The 17,717-nt window shown below is 49.1% G+C and overlaps 1 protein-coding gene and 1 long non-coding RNA gene across 3 annotated transcripts in view; one reads left to right on the top strand and one right to left on the bottom strand.

The window, feature by feature from the left end:
* Mrc2 (mannose receptor C type 2) overlaps positions 1-10,380 on the bottom strand; it is a 60,820-nt gene extending 50,440 nt beyond the window's left edge. For both annotated transcript variants that reach the window (XM_028780640.1, XM_028780641.1), the window contains exon 1: positions 10,158-10,380. In XM_028780640.1, the coding sequence (XP_028636473.1) occupies positions 10,158-10,377 (220 nt within the window). In that variant the 5' untranslated portion in view covers positions 10,378-10,380. The remainder of the gene's footprint in view (positions 1-10,157) is intronic.
* A 463-nt stretch (positions 10,381-10,843) lies between these two features.
* Positions 10,844-12,219, top strand: LOC114632176. The gene is made up of 2 exons (XR_003713045.1): positions 10,844-10,916; positions 11,088-12,219. It is a non-coding gene; the product is annotated as an uncharacterized LOC114632176 (long non-coding RNA).
* Positions 12,220-17,717: the final 5,498 nt, after the last annotated feature.

Raw genomic sequence — 17,717 nt, 5'->3', positions numbered from 1 at the left:
ACCCTGGTGAGTGGAGTGGTCTGAGGCGCCCTGGTGAGTGGAGTGGTCTGAGGCACCCTGGTGAGTGAGTGGTCTAAGGTACCCTGGTGAGTGAGTGGTCTGAGGCGCCCTGGTGAGTGGAGTGGTCTGAGGTACCCTGGTGAGTGAGTGGTCTGAGGTACAAGAGAAGAGTCATCAGTCGGCATCACACAAAACACGGGAACACACTGTCACCAACGTGACACGATGGAAGGACACAACATTCATGCAGATTTCCCCACAATAATGTTTTAACAATAATATTAATCATGTATCCAGCAATGGGGAAGTAATGTAGACAAGACAGCTGACCCAGAACGCTCAGGAATGCAGCACCAGGTCACACAGAGGAGTCAAGCGACATTGTCAAAGTAAAGGACACCGAAGAACCATGACAGCTAAATTTAAAATAGTCATTAAAACCATTACCGGGAGGCTGGAGAGATGGCTCAGCAGTCAAGAGCAGTGAGTGCTCTTCCAGAGGTCCTGAGTTCAATTCCCAGCAACCACATGGTGACTCACAACCGTCTGTAATGGGATCCAATGCACTTTTCTGGTGTGTGTCTGAAGACAGCTACAGTGTACTCATATAAATAAAAATAAATAAATCTTTAAAAAAAAATTAACGGGGGCTGGGGATATGATTCAGTTTGTAGAGTGTTTATCTAACACAAGGCCCTGGAATTGAGCATAAACTAGGGGTGCCTGCAATTGGAGGATTGAAGGTCATCCTCAACTTCAGATTTTGAGGCCAGCCTGAGCTACATGGGAGCCAGTCTCAAAACAATACATTACTAAGATGCAGAGGATTCCTGTGAATTCAAGGTCACCTTAGACTGCATGGTGAATTCAGTCTCTCTAACAAGACCCTGTCTGGAAAGAAAGGGAAGGAGGGAGGGAGGGAAGAAGGAAGGAATGAACCAAGGAGAAAAGAAAAAAAGAGAAAAAGAAAAAAATTACTGAGAACTGTATGTGGTGATAAATGCCTCTAATCTGAACTCTCAAAGGCAGAGGCAGGAGGATGGAGACTTTGAAGCCAGCCAGGTTACACAGTGAGGTGAGACCTCAAACCAAACCAACCAAACGGACGAAAGTCAAACAGGGTGGAATGCACCGTTCCTCTCAGCACTCAGGAAGCAGAGGCAACACCCCGTCTCAAAAATTAAAAACAAATGAACAAAAATAAACCAATACACACAACTGGAAAATCCAAACATGAGCTACACTCGTGTGCACACACATACAAATAAACAAACACAGAAACAAACAAACACCTCTCCCATCAATTGTTTATTAAGAAAATGCCCTAAAGCAGTGGTTCTCACCCTTTCTGACGCTGCACCCCTTTAATACAGGTTGTCATATTTCGTGGACCCCCAACCGTAAAATTATTTTCTTTCTACTTCCTAACTGTAAATTTGCTTCTGTTATGAACCATGATGTAGATATCTAATATGCAGGATATCTAATATGCAGGATATCTAATATACAGGATATCTAATATGTGACTCCAAAGGGTTGAGACCCAGAGGTTTAGAACCACTGCCCTCAGGGTTGTCTACAGCTGGATCTTATGGAAGTATTTTCCTAATTGAGATCCCTTCCTCTCAGATGACTTTACCTTGTGTCAAGTTGACAAAACTATCTAGTACAGATATTTTTCATATGTAACCATAACTTGAGAAATGGTATGTCCTTTGGATCCTCCTCTTTGGAAGCTGCTGCATGAAATAGGAACTTATTCATTCACACAGAACCAATTTTTTGTGTTTACTCTCTAATACACTTATCTGCATTTTTTAAATGGATTTTAGAGGTCTCTCTTAGCTATCAGGAAGGTGTCTGTTCTACTGGAGATCTCAGAGCAGCGTGATACCTTTTTCCTTCATTTCTTTTTCTATCCATCTGCTCCTCTTCCTCCTAATTTTTTTTTTTTTGAGACAGTGTTTCTTTGTGTAGTCCTGGCTGTCCTGAAACTGGAACTTTATGTAGACCAGGCTGGCCTCAAACTCAGAGATCCATCTGCCTCTGACTCCTGAGTGCCGGGATTAAAGGTGTGCGCCACGACTGCCCAGCTATTTTTTTTTCTTTGAATGAAATGTACTTTATAAAGTCACATAAAATAAAACTAGTGAACATCTGACTGTTTTGGGCATGTGCATGTTTGTGTGTGTGTATAAACATGTGTACATGTGCAAGCCACAGATTCCTATTGTGTGTCTTCCTCAATAGCGTTCTTCCTGGGTCCTCTGCATGAGCAGTGAGTACATGCTCTTAACCACTGAGCCATCTCTCCAGCTCCAAGAGCCAGTTGAATTTCTCGTTATGTTTGCACCTTCTATGCATAGCATGTCTATGATTTGACAGCATATCATCTAATTTCTTCAGGAATGATTAGCTGCAAATGGAAATTAAATTTTTCTGCTTTTTCCAGTGGGAGGTGCAGAGCCAGGGGTTGAACCCAGGGCCTTTCACATGCTAACCCTGCTCCCACAACTGAATCCCCACAGCGTCTAGACCCTCACACACACTAACCATGTCCCCCACCACGGCACTGCTGGCCCACAGCATTTTCTAATTATAAAGTCCAGTTGTCCCCATTGCATTTAAAAGTAAAAAGTTCACTTTCTATCAAAGCGCTGTTTCCGGCGTGCCCCACATTACATTTTGACAACAGCTTACAGCTCTAACTTCTGGGGATTCCCCTCCTCCATTGGACTGTCTATCGTTCATTTAACCCGATGCCATCTGTTTCTCATGATCATGACATCATCTAAAATGTCCCATATTGTCTTCGGAACACTTGTCTGCTTGCTTTCATTGTTTCCAACTCAATAAAATTTCCTAAATGCCACCGTGTCCCAGGCATTGAACCCGTGCAAGGATTAAAGAGCCAGGATGTAGCTTCGAGGCAGAAATCTATGTGCTTAGTATGTTGGAGGCCCTCGGAGAGACTCCCAGGACTCCACCACCACCAGAACACCCTGCTGAGAGAGGCAGGAGAGACCTGGCCACACAAAGCCTGGAGAGGGTGGCAGCTGTAAATATCAGAGGAGCACAGCTCAGGAGGCTTCTTGCTGAAGGCAGTGTCCAGCCTGGGGCATGCATGCTCAGGTATGAGCTAGGCAGAGAGAGACAGACCTGCAGGAAGCTGGTGCTATGGGCACTGAGGAAAGCAAGTACAGTGGCCTTTATGGACAGCACCCAGTATGCCTGCGACAGCTTTGGGTTTAGCATGGGCCACTCCAGGGCTGCAAAATGCTCCCCAGGTGCCATCAAGAGGGTTAAATACGGAAGTGAAATCATGCAGAGGTGAGTGTGGTGAACAAAGACCTGAGGTAGGCAGGGCCAATAGGGTAGGGTAACCCCCTTCCCAACTGGCTTAAATTTACTTTTAGAAAGTCACCCGGCTTTGAGACGCATATAGGCTTTAGTGGAACCAAAAGCAAAGGGTCCAGGGGCTTCGGACTTGGCTCAGTTAGTCAAGGGCTTGCTGCCGGAGCATGGGAACCTGAGTTTGAATGACCATGTAAAAAGCTGGCTGCGGAGTGGTGGCGCACCTGCCACCCAGTGGTGGGAGCAAGGGACAGGGCGGGGACACTGGTCAGTGAGCCTAGCCAATGGGGAGCTGAAGGTTCAGTAAGAGACCCTGCCTCAAAAAGTAAGGTAGAGCCAAGCCTTAAAACCCTGCACTCCAGAGGCAGAGGCAGGCGGATCTCTGTGATTTTTGAGGCCAGCCTGTTCTACAGAGTGAGTTCCAGGATGATCAGGGATACACGGAGAAACCCTGTCTCAAAAAGCCAAAAACCACAACCAAACAAACAAAAAAATTTTCTCATTTTACCCCTTTGTAGATTTATTTATTTTTATTTTATGTGGATGAGTGTTTGCCTGCATGTATGTACGGATACCACATGTGTGCCTGGTGCCCATGGTGGCCTGAAAAGGACTCTGGATGGCCCTGGAAACTGGTGTTGCAGATGGTTGTGAGCCACCTGACATGGATGCTGGGAACCACACCTGGGTGCTTGTCAAGGAACAGTGAGTGCCTTTAAGTGTGCTGAGCTGTCTCCAAACCCAGGGTGGAGGCTGTTGAGGATTGCGTTATCATATTTAAGCCCCTTGATAGTCACATGTTTTCTTTCTTGTTAGTAATAAAATCAGCAATAGCTTAGTGACCAGTAGCATAGGATGTGCATCTCAGACATCCGTCATCTGACTTGTGTGTACCTCTCATGCAACACACTCTATGAGGTTGACTGTTTATTTGTTCATGTGCCAAAGGAAGACAGCAGATCCTGGGGGGTCATACAGCTTTTCAAGTAATTCTGGTCTCAAGGTCCCATTAATAAGTCCAGAGGATTGAGGGAGAAAGGAAACAAGCCAGACCACACCTACCCCCTGCCTCAGTCTACAAGAGACCACACCAATGATCCTTTCAAAAACCCCTCAGGGGTCCCTGTAGAAACTATGTGGCTTGAACCTAAAATGTCCCGTAAGGCTCATGTGTTATAGCGTTATGGGCTTTGGGGAACTGCTAAGACACTGAGGTCTCAAACCCAATCAATGGATTGAGTCTTGCTGAGTCCACCCTATTGGTAACCTATTGGAAGTGGAGTCTTGCTGAAGGAAGTTGCACCTTGTCCTGGCCGTCCTCTCTCTGCTTTCCCAGCTGCCATGAGGTTAGTAGGTTTCCATCACATCCTCCGCCATGACTTTTGACCTTGCCTCAAGTTCAAAGCAACTAGACCGGGTGACCACAGGTTAGTCCCCTGAAACTGCTGACCAAAGTCATTTTCCCTTCTTTGTGTCAGGTGTTTATCACAGCAACGAAAAGATTAACACAACCATCATGGATACAACTCTTTGACGAGCTTCCTGGGAAATCCAAGAGGCACGGCCCTTCACTGTTCTAAGGTTTATTGTTGTGGGTGACAACTGGCATTACCTTCCCTCTTAAGTATTCTCAAGATATTAGAGTCTTGAAGGAAAGCTCAGGAGATGCTGGGAAGGCCAAGGGAAGGAAGGACCTACTTGGCAGAAGGTACAGTGAGCAAAGGCCTGGCAGTGGGAGGGACTCAGGGAGTGTGGAGCAGAGCATGCTGGGAACGTGATAGAGGAGGCTTGGGGCTAGGGTGCTGGAAAGCAGCTGAGGTTTCACAGTTGTCTCCTGGAGCCAGAGGAACTGAAGTAGGCAGAGGAAGTCAGAAAGCATGGGTTAAGTCAGTGGAGGGTCTATACTATTAACATAATTTAATATTTAGAAGTATGGGTGTTTTGTCTTACATGTCTGTGACTGTGCACCATGCATATTCCTGGTGTCCTAAGAGGTGTTAGATCCCTGGGACTGGAGCTACAGACAGTTGTGAGCTGCCATGTGGGTGCTGGCAATCAAAGTCAGGTCCTCTTAACCACAGAGCATCCGAGGATCTGTACTCTGAAGGTGCAAAGAGAGGAGAGTGACCCCGAGACGAAGTGTGGACAGAAACCAACAATTAAAGGTTCCCTGCAGCCCATCGTGTGCTGTCTGGAGGAAGCAGTCCAGTCTATTTCCTGGGCGGTTGGAGCAGGCTGTCCCCAGCATTTCCTGGGCCATAGATATCACTGTGCAGCCCTCCTCTCGCCTACTGAGGAGTAACTACAATCTACAGAGCTCAGGGTGACTTCTAAGAGTGGTGTCACCATTCCAGTGACCCATCCCCACCCAGATTTATAGGACTCAGTCAAGGGAAAAGGGCTCTCCTCATCTTGTGAAGGGCTAAAAAGACAGTTTTCCTGTCAGTGATACTGAAGCCCCCCAAGTCCAGGGAGACCCCCATGGAGATGCAGGGCAAGGAGTTAGATTCAAAGGAAGACAGACTATCTATCTATCTATCTATCTATCTATCTATCTATCTATCTATCTATCTGGGTTTTCAGGACAAGGTTTCTCTATGTAGCCCTGTCCTGGAACTCACTCTGTAGATCAGGCTGGCCTTCACTAAGATCTGCCTGCCTCTGCCTCCCGAGTGCTAAGATTAAATGTGTGCATGGCTCCCTGCCGCCACAACCGCTCAGCCCGGAAGAACAGGTCTTAGTCATCTTGATCTTGTCGCTATACAGGGTCAGTAAACATGAGGAATGAATGAATGAATGAATGAATGAACAAATGACTATGTGAATGAAATCCCCACCTCCATGAGCTGGGGTGCCTGGCTGCAGCTTCTTCAGGCACTCGTTAATTATTTACCAATGCCTCCCTGGTAAATAATTCAAGGGCCCAAGGGCAGGAAGAGGGAACTTAGTCTCTGTCTCTGGCTCCCATAGAAATGTATGAGAACCAAGTGTCCCAATAGCTGGCAACAGAGAGCTGTCTCATCCATTCTCTTCTTCACTGTCCCTTTCATGGGTATCCTTTTCTGTTTGGGTATAAAAGCTTGGTCTTCAGTACATTGTTTGGAGTTAGTCTTTTGATTAGGTCATAGGGGCCTTAACCTAATGGATGACCACACTAATGATGGGGTCTTAATGGCATTACTGGGCAACCAGGAAGTAGAGCCAGGCTGGAAGAAGTAGGTCAACGGAAACTTGTCTTTGAAGTGTATACCTTGTCCTTGGTGCCTCCCTGTCTTCCTGGCTGCCTTCCTCTACTGCTATGACCCTTCTGTCGCCTCACAGGCTTAGGGCAATGGAACCCGATGACTTCAGACTGAAGTCTCTAAGCTGAGAGCCAAAATAAACTCGTCTTCTCTTGTTTAGATGAGGCAACTGAGTCACAGTGACAAGCTAGCTGACATGCAGGGCTCCCTGGCAATGCTTTTGCTTTGGCTTGGTGCTGCTAAGTTTAGGCGCTCTGGCCTCTCCTGCAATGGAATCCCATTCACCACTTTCTAGTGATGTGATCTTGACAAACCAAGAACAGCTCTAACATTTGACTCCCAGGGGCTAAGATGAGATCTGCCCAGGGCTAGGAGACTTGAGGAACCACCACCATAGAAACGAGGGCTTTTAGAGAAGTTGTTACTTTGCCCCACCCCCATGCTTAAACTAGTAATGAATGCAAAGACCCTAAGAAGTTGGGGCTTTTTGTTCCTATCCCACAGTCACACCAACTAGTGGACCCCGGACTTCTCTGGTTTGAGCACACTGGGACCAAATGCAAGCTTCCTGCTTCCCCTGTGTGCAACCTTCACCTTGGCCAGGTGAACTCAGAATAGAAGAGAAACCTGGCACGAAGCACGGTGACCCTGGAGGAGCACGGTGACCCTGGAGGAGCACGGTGACCCTGGCAAGTGTGCTTGAGCCAGGTAGGCGGAGTTTTATAGAGGACAGTGCTCAGAGCTCTTCACCTGGTCAGGAGCTGGCTACACATGCAGCGGTTTGTCCAATTACTCTGGTAGCAGGGACAAAACCCAACACCTCTCAGAGGGAACGCCAGCCATCTTTGTATGACTTTTAGACCGAAGTCCTTCCCCACAACAGGATTTCCCAAGATGTCCTCAGTGCTCCACCCAAACAGCAGATCCCTCTATTCTAATCCACAGCTCATTTTGTAGGAAACCTCCAGTGCCTCAGAGCTCCACAGCCACAGCGCCTCAGAGCTCCACAGCCGCAGGTGGTATCTTCATCGGGGGGCCTCCCAGGCACCTGGCCAGTTTCCTTCACCTTTTCCTCCACAAACCCTGGAAGCTTCCACAAAATATTCAGCAGCAGCACCGCCTTCCTGGCCTGCTCTCCCTTCGGCCCTTTCTGCTCTCTCCAGAAAGCCTCTCCTTGGACCACGTCCTCTCCTCGGTTTCTGGTCATTTACCATCCTTGGTCCCAGACTTTCACTTTCTAGATGTGCCCAAAATAAATCATCAGACTCTATTTTGTACTTTGCAAAATAGGTTCAGCAACACCTAAATGAGAAGTTGGATGCTAGGCACCTGACAGGGCTCCAGGCTGAGATGAAGCTCACGCACAGAGCCTTACCCCACACTAATGGTTCAAACTGTGTCACTCTCCTGAAAGACTTCAGTTCCCTAAGATGCATCCTAACTCTTCTGAAGCACTTGGCTTAGTGCTATACACATGGAGAGCGTAGCAGCATCACAGCAAAAGCATATTTTATGGGGCCATGGAAGCAGTAAAGATGAATTCTGACCTCCTATGTTGAGAATTCCTTCAGCCCTTTCACCTCTGATCCCAAGAGCGGTCATTCTTCATCCAGAGCCCAGTGGGCTTCCTGCTGGTGATCAGGAAGCTGCCAGCCCAGCCCCTCCCCCCAGGTGCCTTTCAAATCCTAAAGCACTTCTTCCTAGAGCTACAGGTTCCCCATGCTGGTGAAATTTACCCAGTGCTTATCTCTCTTATCATACCCTAGCCCAGCCTTCCAGATGAGGGAGCCATAGAAATTGGCAGGGTAGGGGTAGGAGAACCCAAGGCAAAAGGGTTGGTGTTGTGTTTGTTCGGTGACAGGGAAGTTGTGTGATTTTTTTTACCCTCCTGTTCAGTTGCTATAGTGAAAGCCTTTTAACTCTCCCACCCCTCCAGCTGTGTAAGGCCAGGCTAGGCCAGGCTTCCTCAGGGCTTGGGTGGGTGATCCAGGCCACACAACAGCCCAGACTATGAGTATTTTGTGTGGGACAGTCTGAGAGAGTAGGGAGGGACAGAAGCAGAGATGAGGAAGCATAGGGACACTGTAAGGCTCCTTTTCCTCCCTGACTGGGCCCCTCATCAGGCATCTCCACCTCCCTGTCAAAATCTCCCCGGGGAAAAGACCAAGTCAGCACTCTGGCCCAGCTCTTTCCCAGGGCCTGGCTTTAAAACCCAAGCTAAGGCTCTTGGAATTGGCCGTCCTTTCCCTCCTCCCTCGAATCCTGCTGTCCCATGTCCTTTACAGAGGAGCAAGGCTCTGGCAAGCACACCTGGAGGTGAGGGACAGGCTATGTGCTACCTAGCTGCAAAGATCTCTGGCTTGCTTCCTGTCTATGCAGGCTTCAGGTCTAAGTGGAAGGGAAAGTCACCCTGACCCTACCTTTCCCCTCAGCAAATGTCCACAACACACCAGGCCACTGTAAAGGTCTCTGACTCTTCAGGGGGCCCTCTAGTCCTAGCAGGAAGCTGCAGCCGCGGTCCCATCCCTTCCCACTCACCCAGCCCCCAATTAAACATAAAAAGGGGATGTGGAGGCAGCAGCACCCAGCACATTTTTTAAAATTCTGAGCGCCCCTGCCCCCCAAGATCTACCCCATCAATGTTTATCAGTGTTCAGCTTCTTGTCGAGGGACCTGTCTGATCTCACATTTCAGTTAGTTCTTTAAAAATAAAAATAAAAACAAAAAACAAACAACAACAAACCATACAGGAAAGAGAAGGGTATAGTTTGGGGGCCTTGTGTGGTTGGTTTTATGTGGGTTGTGGTTTTGCATCTTTAGAAACGCTTTTGCAGCAAAGATTGTCCACGCTGGAGAAGTGCCAGTTTGGCCAGAATTGACCACACAAAGTGAGAAATGAACACACACACACACACACGCGCACACAGACGCACAAGCACTCGATCCTCCTGGCACAAAACTGTCCCACAGGGTTCCGATTGAACGGTGCAGAAGTCCTCTGCCACAAGCTGTCCTTGAAGACCAAGTAAGAAAACATAAAGACCCCACTGCCCAACTCTGAACAGACGGCTGACCCCTCACGTACAGAGTAAGAAACAATGCGCTTCTGGCTCTCCGGTTGTAGCTCAAGGTACCCAGACCAGCGTGGGGCGGGCGCCGGGGGTCCGGGTGGCCAGGACATAAGTAGTCACCAGCCCTCCCTCTCCCTCCCAGGCCTCGGTGCCTCGGCTCCCCTCCCCCGCCGCCTGCCACATCTGGTTCCACTCAGGTCCTCCCCCACCTCCAGGCGCGCTCCTCCTCCCATCCCCTCCCTTGCTCCCAGAAAAGTGGAGACGAATTTTAAAAACCCAGTCACACACACACACACACATACACACACACACACACACACACACGCACGCACGCGCGTGCGCACACATAATACACACACACACACACACACACACACACACACACTTCTGCAGAAGAGATGGGAGTGAGAAAAAAAAGGAGGGAAAAGTCAAGAGGCCCTGCTTCCCCGCGGGCCAGCCCCCGAAGTTGGCCAAGTTGGCAGCGCCTTACCCAGGAGGGCGGCGGCGGAGTCCGCCGGGTGGCCAAGACGCAGTCCCCCGAGAAGCAAGACGCAGCGCAGCAGGTGACGAGGCCAGGGCGTGAGGGCAGGTCGGATGGGTCCCATCCCTGCGGCGCTCGTTGGACGCGAGGACCGAGGGCGCACGGCGGGAATGCGTGCAGAGACAGCCCTAGCGCTGGGCTCGAAAGACCGCCGGCGAGGGGATCGCATCCTCCTCCGGGTCCGGACTAAGTGATGCCTCCCGGAGAGGAGGAGGGAAGAGGCAGGCCCCGCGGAGGGAGGGCGGAGGGAGGAGCGCAGAACCCTGGAGGAGGGTTTGAGGGGCAGAGGGGAAGGAAAGCGGGCAGCGTGGGAGGGGAAGGAGGAGGCGCGGGGGCGCTGGGCTGGGGACCCGGCCGCAAGGAAGTGGGTGTCGGGAGGGAGAGGAGGCGAAGGCTGTAGAAGAGGATCGGCGAGGTCCACACGGACCCCAGCGTGCGTTCTTTATCTTCCCCTATTCTGACTCTCAATTCCTTCCCGCCTTGTCTTCCCTCTCTTTTCAGCCCGGGCCTGGAGCCCCAGACGCTGCGTCACAGCTTCTCCTGCTGGCGCGAGAGGCGAAGCAACTGCAAAACTTTCCGCAGAACTTCACCGCGTGGCGAAACCTGGGCTGCTGCGTGGCCTGGCCTGCCGAGGGCGGGGAAGCGCGACTGACTCAGGTGGCCAGACTTGGGCCCCTAGCATCGTCTCCATCCTGCCTCTTCTGCAAGGTTTTAGCCGCTAAGCATCAGCTATTTCCTTTCCTAGGATCCTCTCCCCTAGTCTGGTGGGGAAGAGGAGGAGCCCAGAACTCCGCCACCCGCAAGGAGGTTGGGGGAGGGGAAGGCAGAGCTCCTGTTGCTTGTGAGCAGTGCAAACAATTCTTGATCATCTTGTTTCAGCATGTGTGTGACTCCTGTGTCAGTGTCCCTGGCACAAAGAATGTAACACTTGAGCTGATGGGGGCCTCTGCATCCAGAGACCTGGGACAAAAGCGGCCCACTGGATATCCCAAAAGACCTACATCATTCCCACCAGCTGGGCTGCTGGCCGGTAGCAAAGAACAAAACGGAAATTTCATGAATACAATCCAGTTACTTAGCATTATGCAACAGGTCAGATGGCAGAGCAGAGCACTGGACTGAGAATCTGGATTTTGGAGGGCAGCCGACACCTACCTCTGATTTCCCAAACAGTCTCGAAAGGGATGCTTGGGAACTCCAGCTGAGAGCAGGGTTGGAGTCCAACAGCACAAAACAGACTCACCTTCTCCCATCACAAGTGATCAAAACACTGTAAAACTGTAATATAAGTTTTATTGTTTCCTGGACTAGCCACTGCGGGGCTTTTTTTGGAAATAACAAACATGACTTTTCATGACTCCTGCTGTAGGTAATCTTTCCGTATCTCCACAATAAAGGCTCTGCTCCAGGGAGGCTCCACCTTGGTCCTTCTGAGCTCTGCTTACTGAGATTCTTGTCTTAATATAGCCCACTAATTGTAGGTCCCCAAAAGGAGCACCCGCAGGTCCCTGGAAAGGTTCCACTAGCCACAGCCCTGACAGTCAGCCAAGTGAACAAAGCCCCTTACCCTAAGGCTAACTTGAGCAGGGTTGCAGATTGGCTTCTGGAAATTGTTCACAGCTTCACTGGCCCTTTGGAGCCTCTCTTCTTGGTTCGACCGGATCCTAAGGTCCTGGATATAGCTGCCTTCTCTTGACACCTCCCTCCTTACAAGTCTTGTCACCTTTGAGGGATTGGAGAATGCCAGCTATGGATGAGATGCCCATCCCATTCTGAACAGCCTAACTTCAGAATGCTTCTGGAACAGAATTGGATCCCTCCTCCAGCAGCCAGAGTTGGTACCCAGCTGTCAGAGCAAAAGCCAACACCCTGACATCGCACGGGTGTGCCATGGCTCCAGCCAGTTGCCCACACAAGACACACTGTGTTCACACACACTATCAGTCCACTACTGTCCCCTCACCAAACATCATCCTGTGCCAACTGCTGTGACATTAAAGATAAGCTAACACACTTGGAGTCCTGTGAATTTCATTTGATGGGAAAAATAAACTGCCATATCCAAGGCTGAGAAGAGTCTGCTTGGGGTGGAGAAGGGAGCTAAAGTATGACGTGCTAGCAGAGTCTTGTTCAAGGCCCTCAAGCCTGTTATAGTCAGGGCTGCTCACTATGGACCGCCTACTGGCTATATCTGCCCAGGCCCCTGTCTGTGACTACCATCTGGCTTAGATCTTGGGCAGAGAGCTGGGCCAAAACTGGACAACTCTCCAGTGACTTCTGGCCCAGTCCTCCATTGCAAAAAAGCCCTGTGAGGCCAACTGTGGTGGTATAGTTCCAGCACTTGGGAAGCTGAGGCAGGAGGACTGCCTAGCGCTCAAGGCCACCCTGGACTATATATATCGAATTTCAGGCCACCTGGACTATAGTGTGAAACCTTGTCTCAAAACAAACCCAACTCAGGGCCTAGAACTCATCCAAAGCTAAGAGGTTGTCTCCCCATGCTTCTACAGCAAGGTAGGAGAGAAAGAAGCTCAAAGACCACCCAGCCTGGACATGCAGTAGCAAACAACATAAAAAGGTACTGTTTTAAATATAGGCGATTGTCCTCTGACCTCCACATGCATGCTACAGTGCATGCACATACACAGAAAACAAAGGATCCTGTGGCTCAGTTGTCAATGGAATATGGCCATGGCTCAGGAGTGCTGGGATATCATGAAGGCTGAGACTTGAGGCACTCAGCACCCATACTTTTGCATTATGAAAAAGGGCCAGGGGCTGTACCCCGTGGCCTACTCATCATCTAGTGGTGAGACAGTTCCTCAATGACAGCCTGTTACACACCAGGCACCTGGCTAGATGCTTGGTACTCAGTGGGGTCTTTGACTGGGTCTGTGGACTTGGTGCTAAGATAGTTCTTGCTATAGTGAAATGGGAACTGAGAATCAGCTCTTCAAACTGAGACAATGACCTTCAAATGTGGACTGATTCAGACACTATGGGCTTGGAGGGATGGTTTTGTTAGAGCAATACAGTGGAAGGAACCCACACTCTGGAATACAAGAAGAATCAGGTTCTTCCACTCATCCTTTTGGTGACCTTTGGCAGTTTCTTCAGCTCTCTCTCAGTTCATAGAGACTTGTGAGTGGGGCCATGATTCCTACCTATATTAGACAATTACATTCAGGGATGGCACAGTCCTGACTCTATGGACCCATCCAGGAAATTGAGCCTTCTCCTTATTGGTCTTTGTCGTTTGGATATCAAGGGGTCTCCCTTACTCGTGACCCTTCATCCTGCCTGCCTTGTTTCCTCCTCAGTACCAATGAGATCTGCTCGGTGCAGATTAATGAGACACTGGGTGACATAAGAGGAAAAATATAACCTCCCCTTGTCACTGAACCTTTCCAGGTTTAACTATGCACAAAAAATGGCATCCCAAAGTGTAACCAAGTCCCAAGAGAAGTGTCCTGATGCCCTGTGCAGCTGGCTAATAAATGCATATACATAGTCCTGCACAGGCCGGCGCAGATGCCCAGGGATGGGTGAGTTGAGTTTCTGCTCCCCATTTATTTAGTCACAAGTCCTTAACAGTCACTGCACCCTCTCTGTCTCAGTTACTCACACTTAAAGGTTGTTAGCACTCTCTTTGAGCAGTCACTACAGTCAGCGATGCCAAGAGAGCAGGACTATCCAACAGGCCAGACTCACAGCAAAGCTTCAGAGAGAAGGACAAGAGACAGTGGGGATGTAACTGGATGGTCAGGAGGAAGCTGTGAGACTTAGACAGCTCTTGCTTGAAGCAGCTAGAGAAGAAATGTGAGCCCAAAGAGGCACACAGGACTGTCCACTCCACATTCTCCCCATGCTAGAGTCTAGCCCAGTTCAGACTGGACCGTACCCTTTCTATCTTCTCCTAGTTCTGACAAAGCAGTCTCCCCCAATGGCTCCACTCAGGCAGGCCACCTCTTCCCCAGCACAGAGGAGAGAGTCCCAGAGGGACTGGGCTAAAGGGAAAAGAAAAGCAGCTCTGCTGGAGACAGCTCCAAAATGTCCACACTTGGCTCCAGGCTGTGCAGTTTTAGGGAATTTATCATTCACCTAAAGGACCATCTCTTCCCTATCTTGTTACTGGGGAGGACTTCGGGAGCACCTTGACTTTGTCATCTCTTGGCTAGCCTATCCCATCATGGCCATCTGAGAATTCTGTCAGCTGCCCCTAGGTCCTCCCCTCCCCCTGGAAGGTCTCCTGTCTCTCTCTCCCAGGTTCAGCCTCATGTCTGTTACTGCAAACTGCTCTTTCGACTCCCATCCTGCCTTTTAGACCCCAGAAGCTAAGAGATAGTTGCAGTCTCTTCCAGGATGCAAGAGGTACAAACTTCCTCTTCAAATCTTTGAGTCCAGACTTTGACTCCCAGGAGTTTGGGACACAAATGCCTACTTAGAGAAGCCACAGGAATGTTGCCAGCTGTCAGCAGGGCCCTGGAGTAAGTTCAGAGCAGACAGCTCAGAACTGGGAGGCCAGGCTGCCACAGGATTCAAAATGCCTGTCTCTCAGGCATCCTTGCTGTTAGCTCTGCCTAAGTCAGACACATGTTGATAACGGAGTTCAGAGAAGGGTAGAGGTTCTCCTGAGGAACCACAGCAAGTAAAGGAGGAGACAAAGAGATGAGCTGAAGAATCAACCAGTTGGGTGGGACAGAGTCTCTAGAATTTTCTGTCACCCAGCTGGTTATGTGTCACCCTGGCTGTTCTCCCAAGGCCTCCCCAACCTGGAGTACAGTGCACTTCACCTAGAACTCTCCTTTCTTCTGGTTCATGCTTGGAAGACATTGACAAGAGACCTTCTGTGAGTTTGTGGCTAGCCTGGTCTACACAGTGAGTTCCAAGTCAGCTTGTGTTAGAATGAGATCCTGCCCCAGCAAGGCTGGGCCCAGTCCCTCCAACAGTGGCCCAGAAGAGGGTAAAAAGAAAGTTTCAAATACTGAACTGTCCTAGTCCACCCTTGGCCTTTGGTAGAGTAGAGCCCTAGACCAAGAGGAACAAGTGGCTGTGTCCAGCTGGCCCAGTCTCCACTCCAGCCCGAAGAGGTTGGCCAGCTCTTCCCCAGCCTCCAGTGTAGCAGCAAGTCATAGTAGACTGGGCACCTGGGGAATTCTGTTGTTTCCTAGGTGTTTACTGGGTGCAAATGCATGCCAGCTAAGTACTGCTCAGTGGACTGTGGACTGGGCTGAGATGGTAGGTATATTAGGCTGTGGGTTGCCATCCATGAATCTTTTTTTTTTTTCATTCTGTTCTTGAGATTTTTATTTTTTAGCCGGGTATAGTGATGCACGCCTTTAATCCTTGCTCAGGAGGTAGAGGCAGGCAGATTTCTGTGAGTTAAAGGCCAGCCTGGTCTACAAATTGAATTCCAAGACAGTTCAAGCTGCAGAGTGAGACCCTGTCTCAAACAAAACAAAACAAGAAATGATCATCTTTATTTTTTATGTGTACTTGTGTTTTGCTTTCATGTTTGCCTGTATGTGTGTGTCTGGTTCCTGTGAAGGGCAGAAAATAGGGTCAATAACCTGGGATTAAAGTTACAGATAATTGTGAGTCTCTTTTTCTTTTTTTTGTTTTTTGTTTGTTTGTTTGTTTGTTTGTTTTTGAGACAGGGTTTCTCTGTAGAGCCCGGGCTGTCCTGGAACTCACTCTGTAGACCAGGCCAGCCTCAAACTCAGAAATCCACCTGCCTCTGCCTCCCAAGTGCTGGGATTAAAGGCCTGCGCCACCACAGCCCGGCTAATTTTGAGTCTCTATGTGGATGCTGGGAATTAAACCTGGGTTCTATGAGACAACACCCAGTGCTCTTAGCTGCTGCACCATCTCTTGAACCCCTTTGCTTTGGCTGGCTTGGACCTCAGAGATCTGCCTACCTCTGCCTCCCAAGTGCTGGGAGCACCACCACTGCTGGCAACTTCCAGGAATCTGAACAAGACTGCTATTCAGGACCTGACCTAGCCACCCAGGCTCTCAATTCCTGACTACAGTATGCACCTAATATGCTCTCTTATGTCCTTGGTCTTACCACTAAGGTCCCTCTTTCACAGGTGCTTGGCAGGCTGGACCACCTGGATTTCTCCAGCAGGCAGTGGTGCAATTATGGTACAATTAAACAACTTGGTAGATGAAGTAAGGACAAGAAGGCTAAAGCATCACCAGAGTCCAGAGGTACCTCACAAGTTCCCAGGGTCCTCTCAAGTATGGAGTTCATCATATTCCTGAGCCTAGCATTTGATGGACATAGGTTTCTCCACAGATGTGTCAGATGTGTTAGGAATGTTCCCAGGTGGCATCTGTGGCACTAAGTTGTAGAGTTACAACCTGAATCCCCGCACAAAGCCCCACTGTTACTCTCATCCCAGTTCTAAGCCTGGGCAGACTTTGTCTGGCTAACCCCAGAGTCTGCATCTTTCCTTAACAGTCAAGAGGATCCCCCCAAGACAGATCCTCAGGTAAACTTCATCTAAATAACTCCTCACTAAGACTGCCCAAGAGGGGGCTGGAGAGAGAGCTCAGCGGTTAAGAACACTGACTGCTCTTCCAGAGGTCTTAAACTTAACTCCCAGCAGCCACATGGTGCTCACAACCATCTGTAATGGGATCTGATGTCCTTCCTCTTCTGGTGTGTCTGAAGACAGCTCAATACATAAATACTCAAATACACAACTTTAGTATGTGTACAGCAACAAAAACCATGGTAGAAAGATTTATTCCTATTTATCCATTATAGACAGACGTACTCAAATATATAAAATAAAAAAGTAATTTTTTTTTTTTTTTTGGTTTTTCAAGACAGAGTTTCTCTGTGTAGCCCTGGCTGTCCTGGAACTCACTCTGTAGACCAGGCTGGCCTCGAACTCAGAAATCCGCCTGCCTCTGCCTCCCAAGTGCTGGGACTAAAGGCGTGCGCCACCACCGCCCGGCTAAAAAAGTAATTCTTAAAAAAAAAAAAAAAAAAAAGACTTCCTAGGAGAGGTTCTGTCAATTTAACAGTTTGGCTAACCACTAGCAAACATGGAACCCTCCTGTTGAGGTTGTAGGAAGCTTTAAAGCAGTTCTCAATCTTCCTTCTAATGTGTGGCCTGTTTATAGCAGTTCCTCATGTTGTGGGGACCCCTACCATAAAATTATTTTCATTGCTACTTTATAATTAATTTTTCTACTGTTATGAATCATAATGCAAATGTCTGATATGCATGTTATCTGGTAATGTAACCTGTGGAGATAACCACAGATTAAGAACCAATGAGTCTGTAGACATAAGCTGGAAGGTAGTGGTACACACCTTAGATCCCAGCATTTGGGAGGCAGAGGCAGGTGGAGCTCTTGAGTACAAGGCTAACCTGGTCTACAGAGCTTTAGGACAGCAAGGGCAGCATAGAAAAACCCCTGTCTCAAAAAGAAAAAAAAACAAACAAAGCCAAGCCAAGCCAAGCCAAGCCAAGCCAAGCCAAGCCAAGCCAA

The sequence above is a fragment of the Grammomys surdaster genome, unplaced genomic scaffold, assembly GCF_004785775.1.
Source record: "Grammomys surdaster isolate TR1022 unplaced genomic scaffold, NIH_TR_1.0 371, whole genome shotgun sequence".
NCBI classification, from domain to species: domain Eukaryota; kingdom Metazoa; phylum Chordata; class Mammalia; order Rodentia; family Muridae; genus Grammomys; species Grammomys surdaster.
Note: the sequence above shows the minus strand (reverse complement) of the source record. Positions and strands in the feature narration are given on the sequence as shown.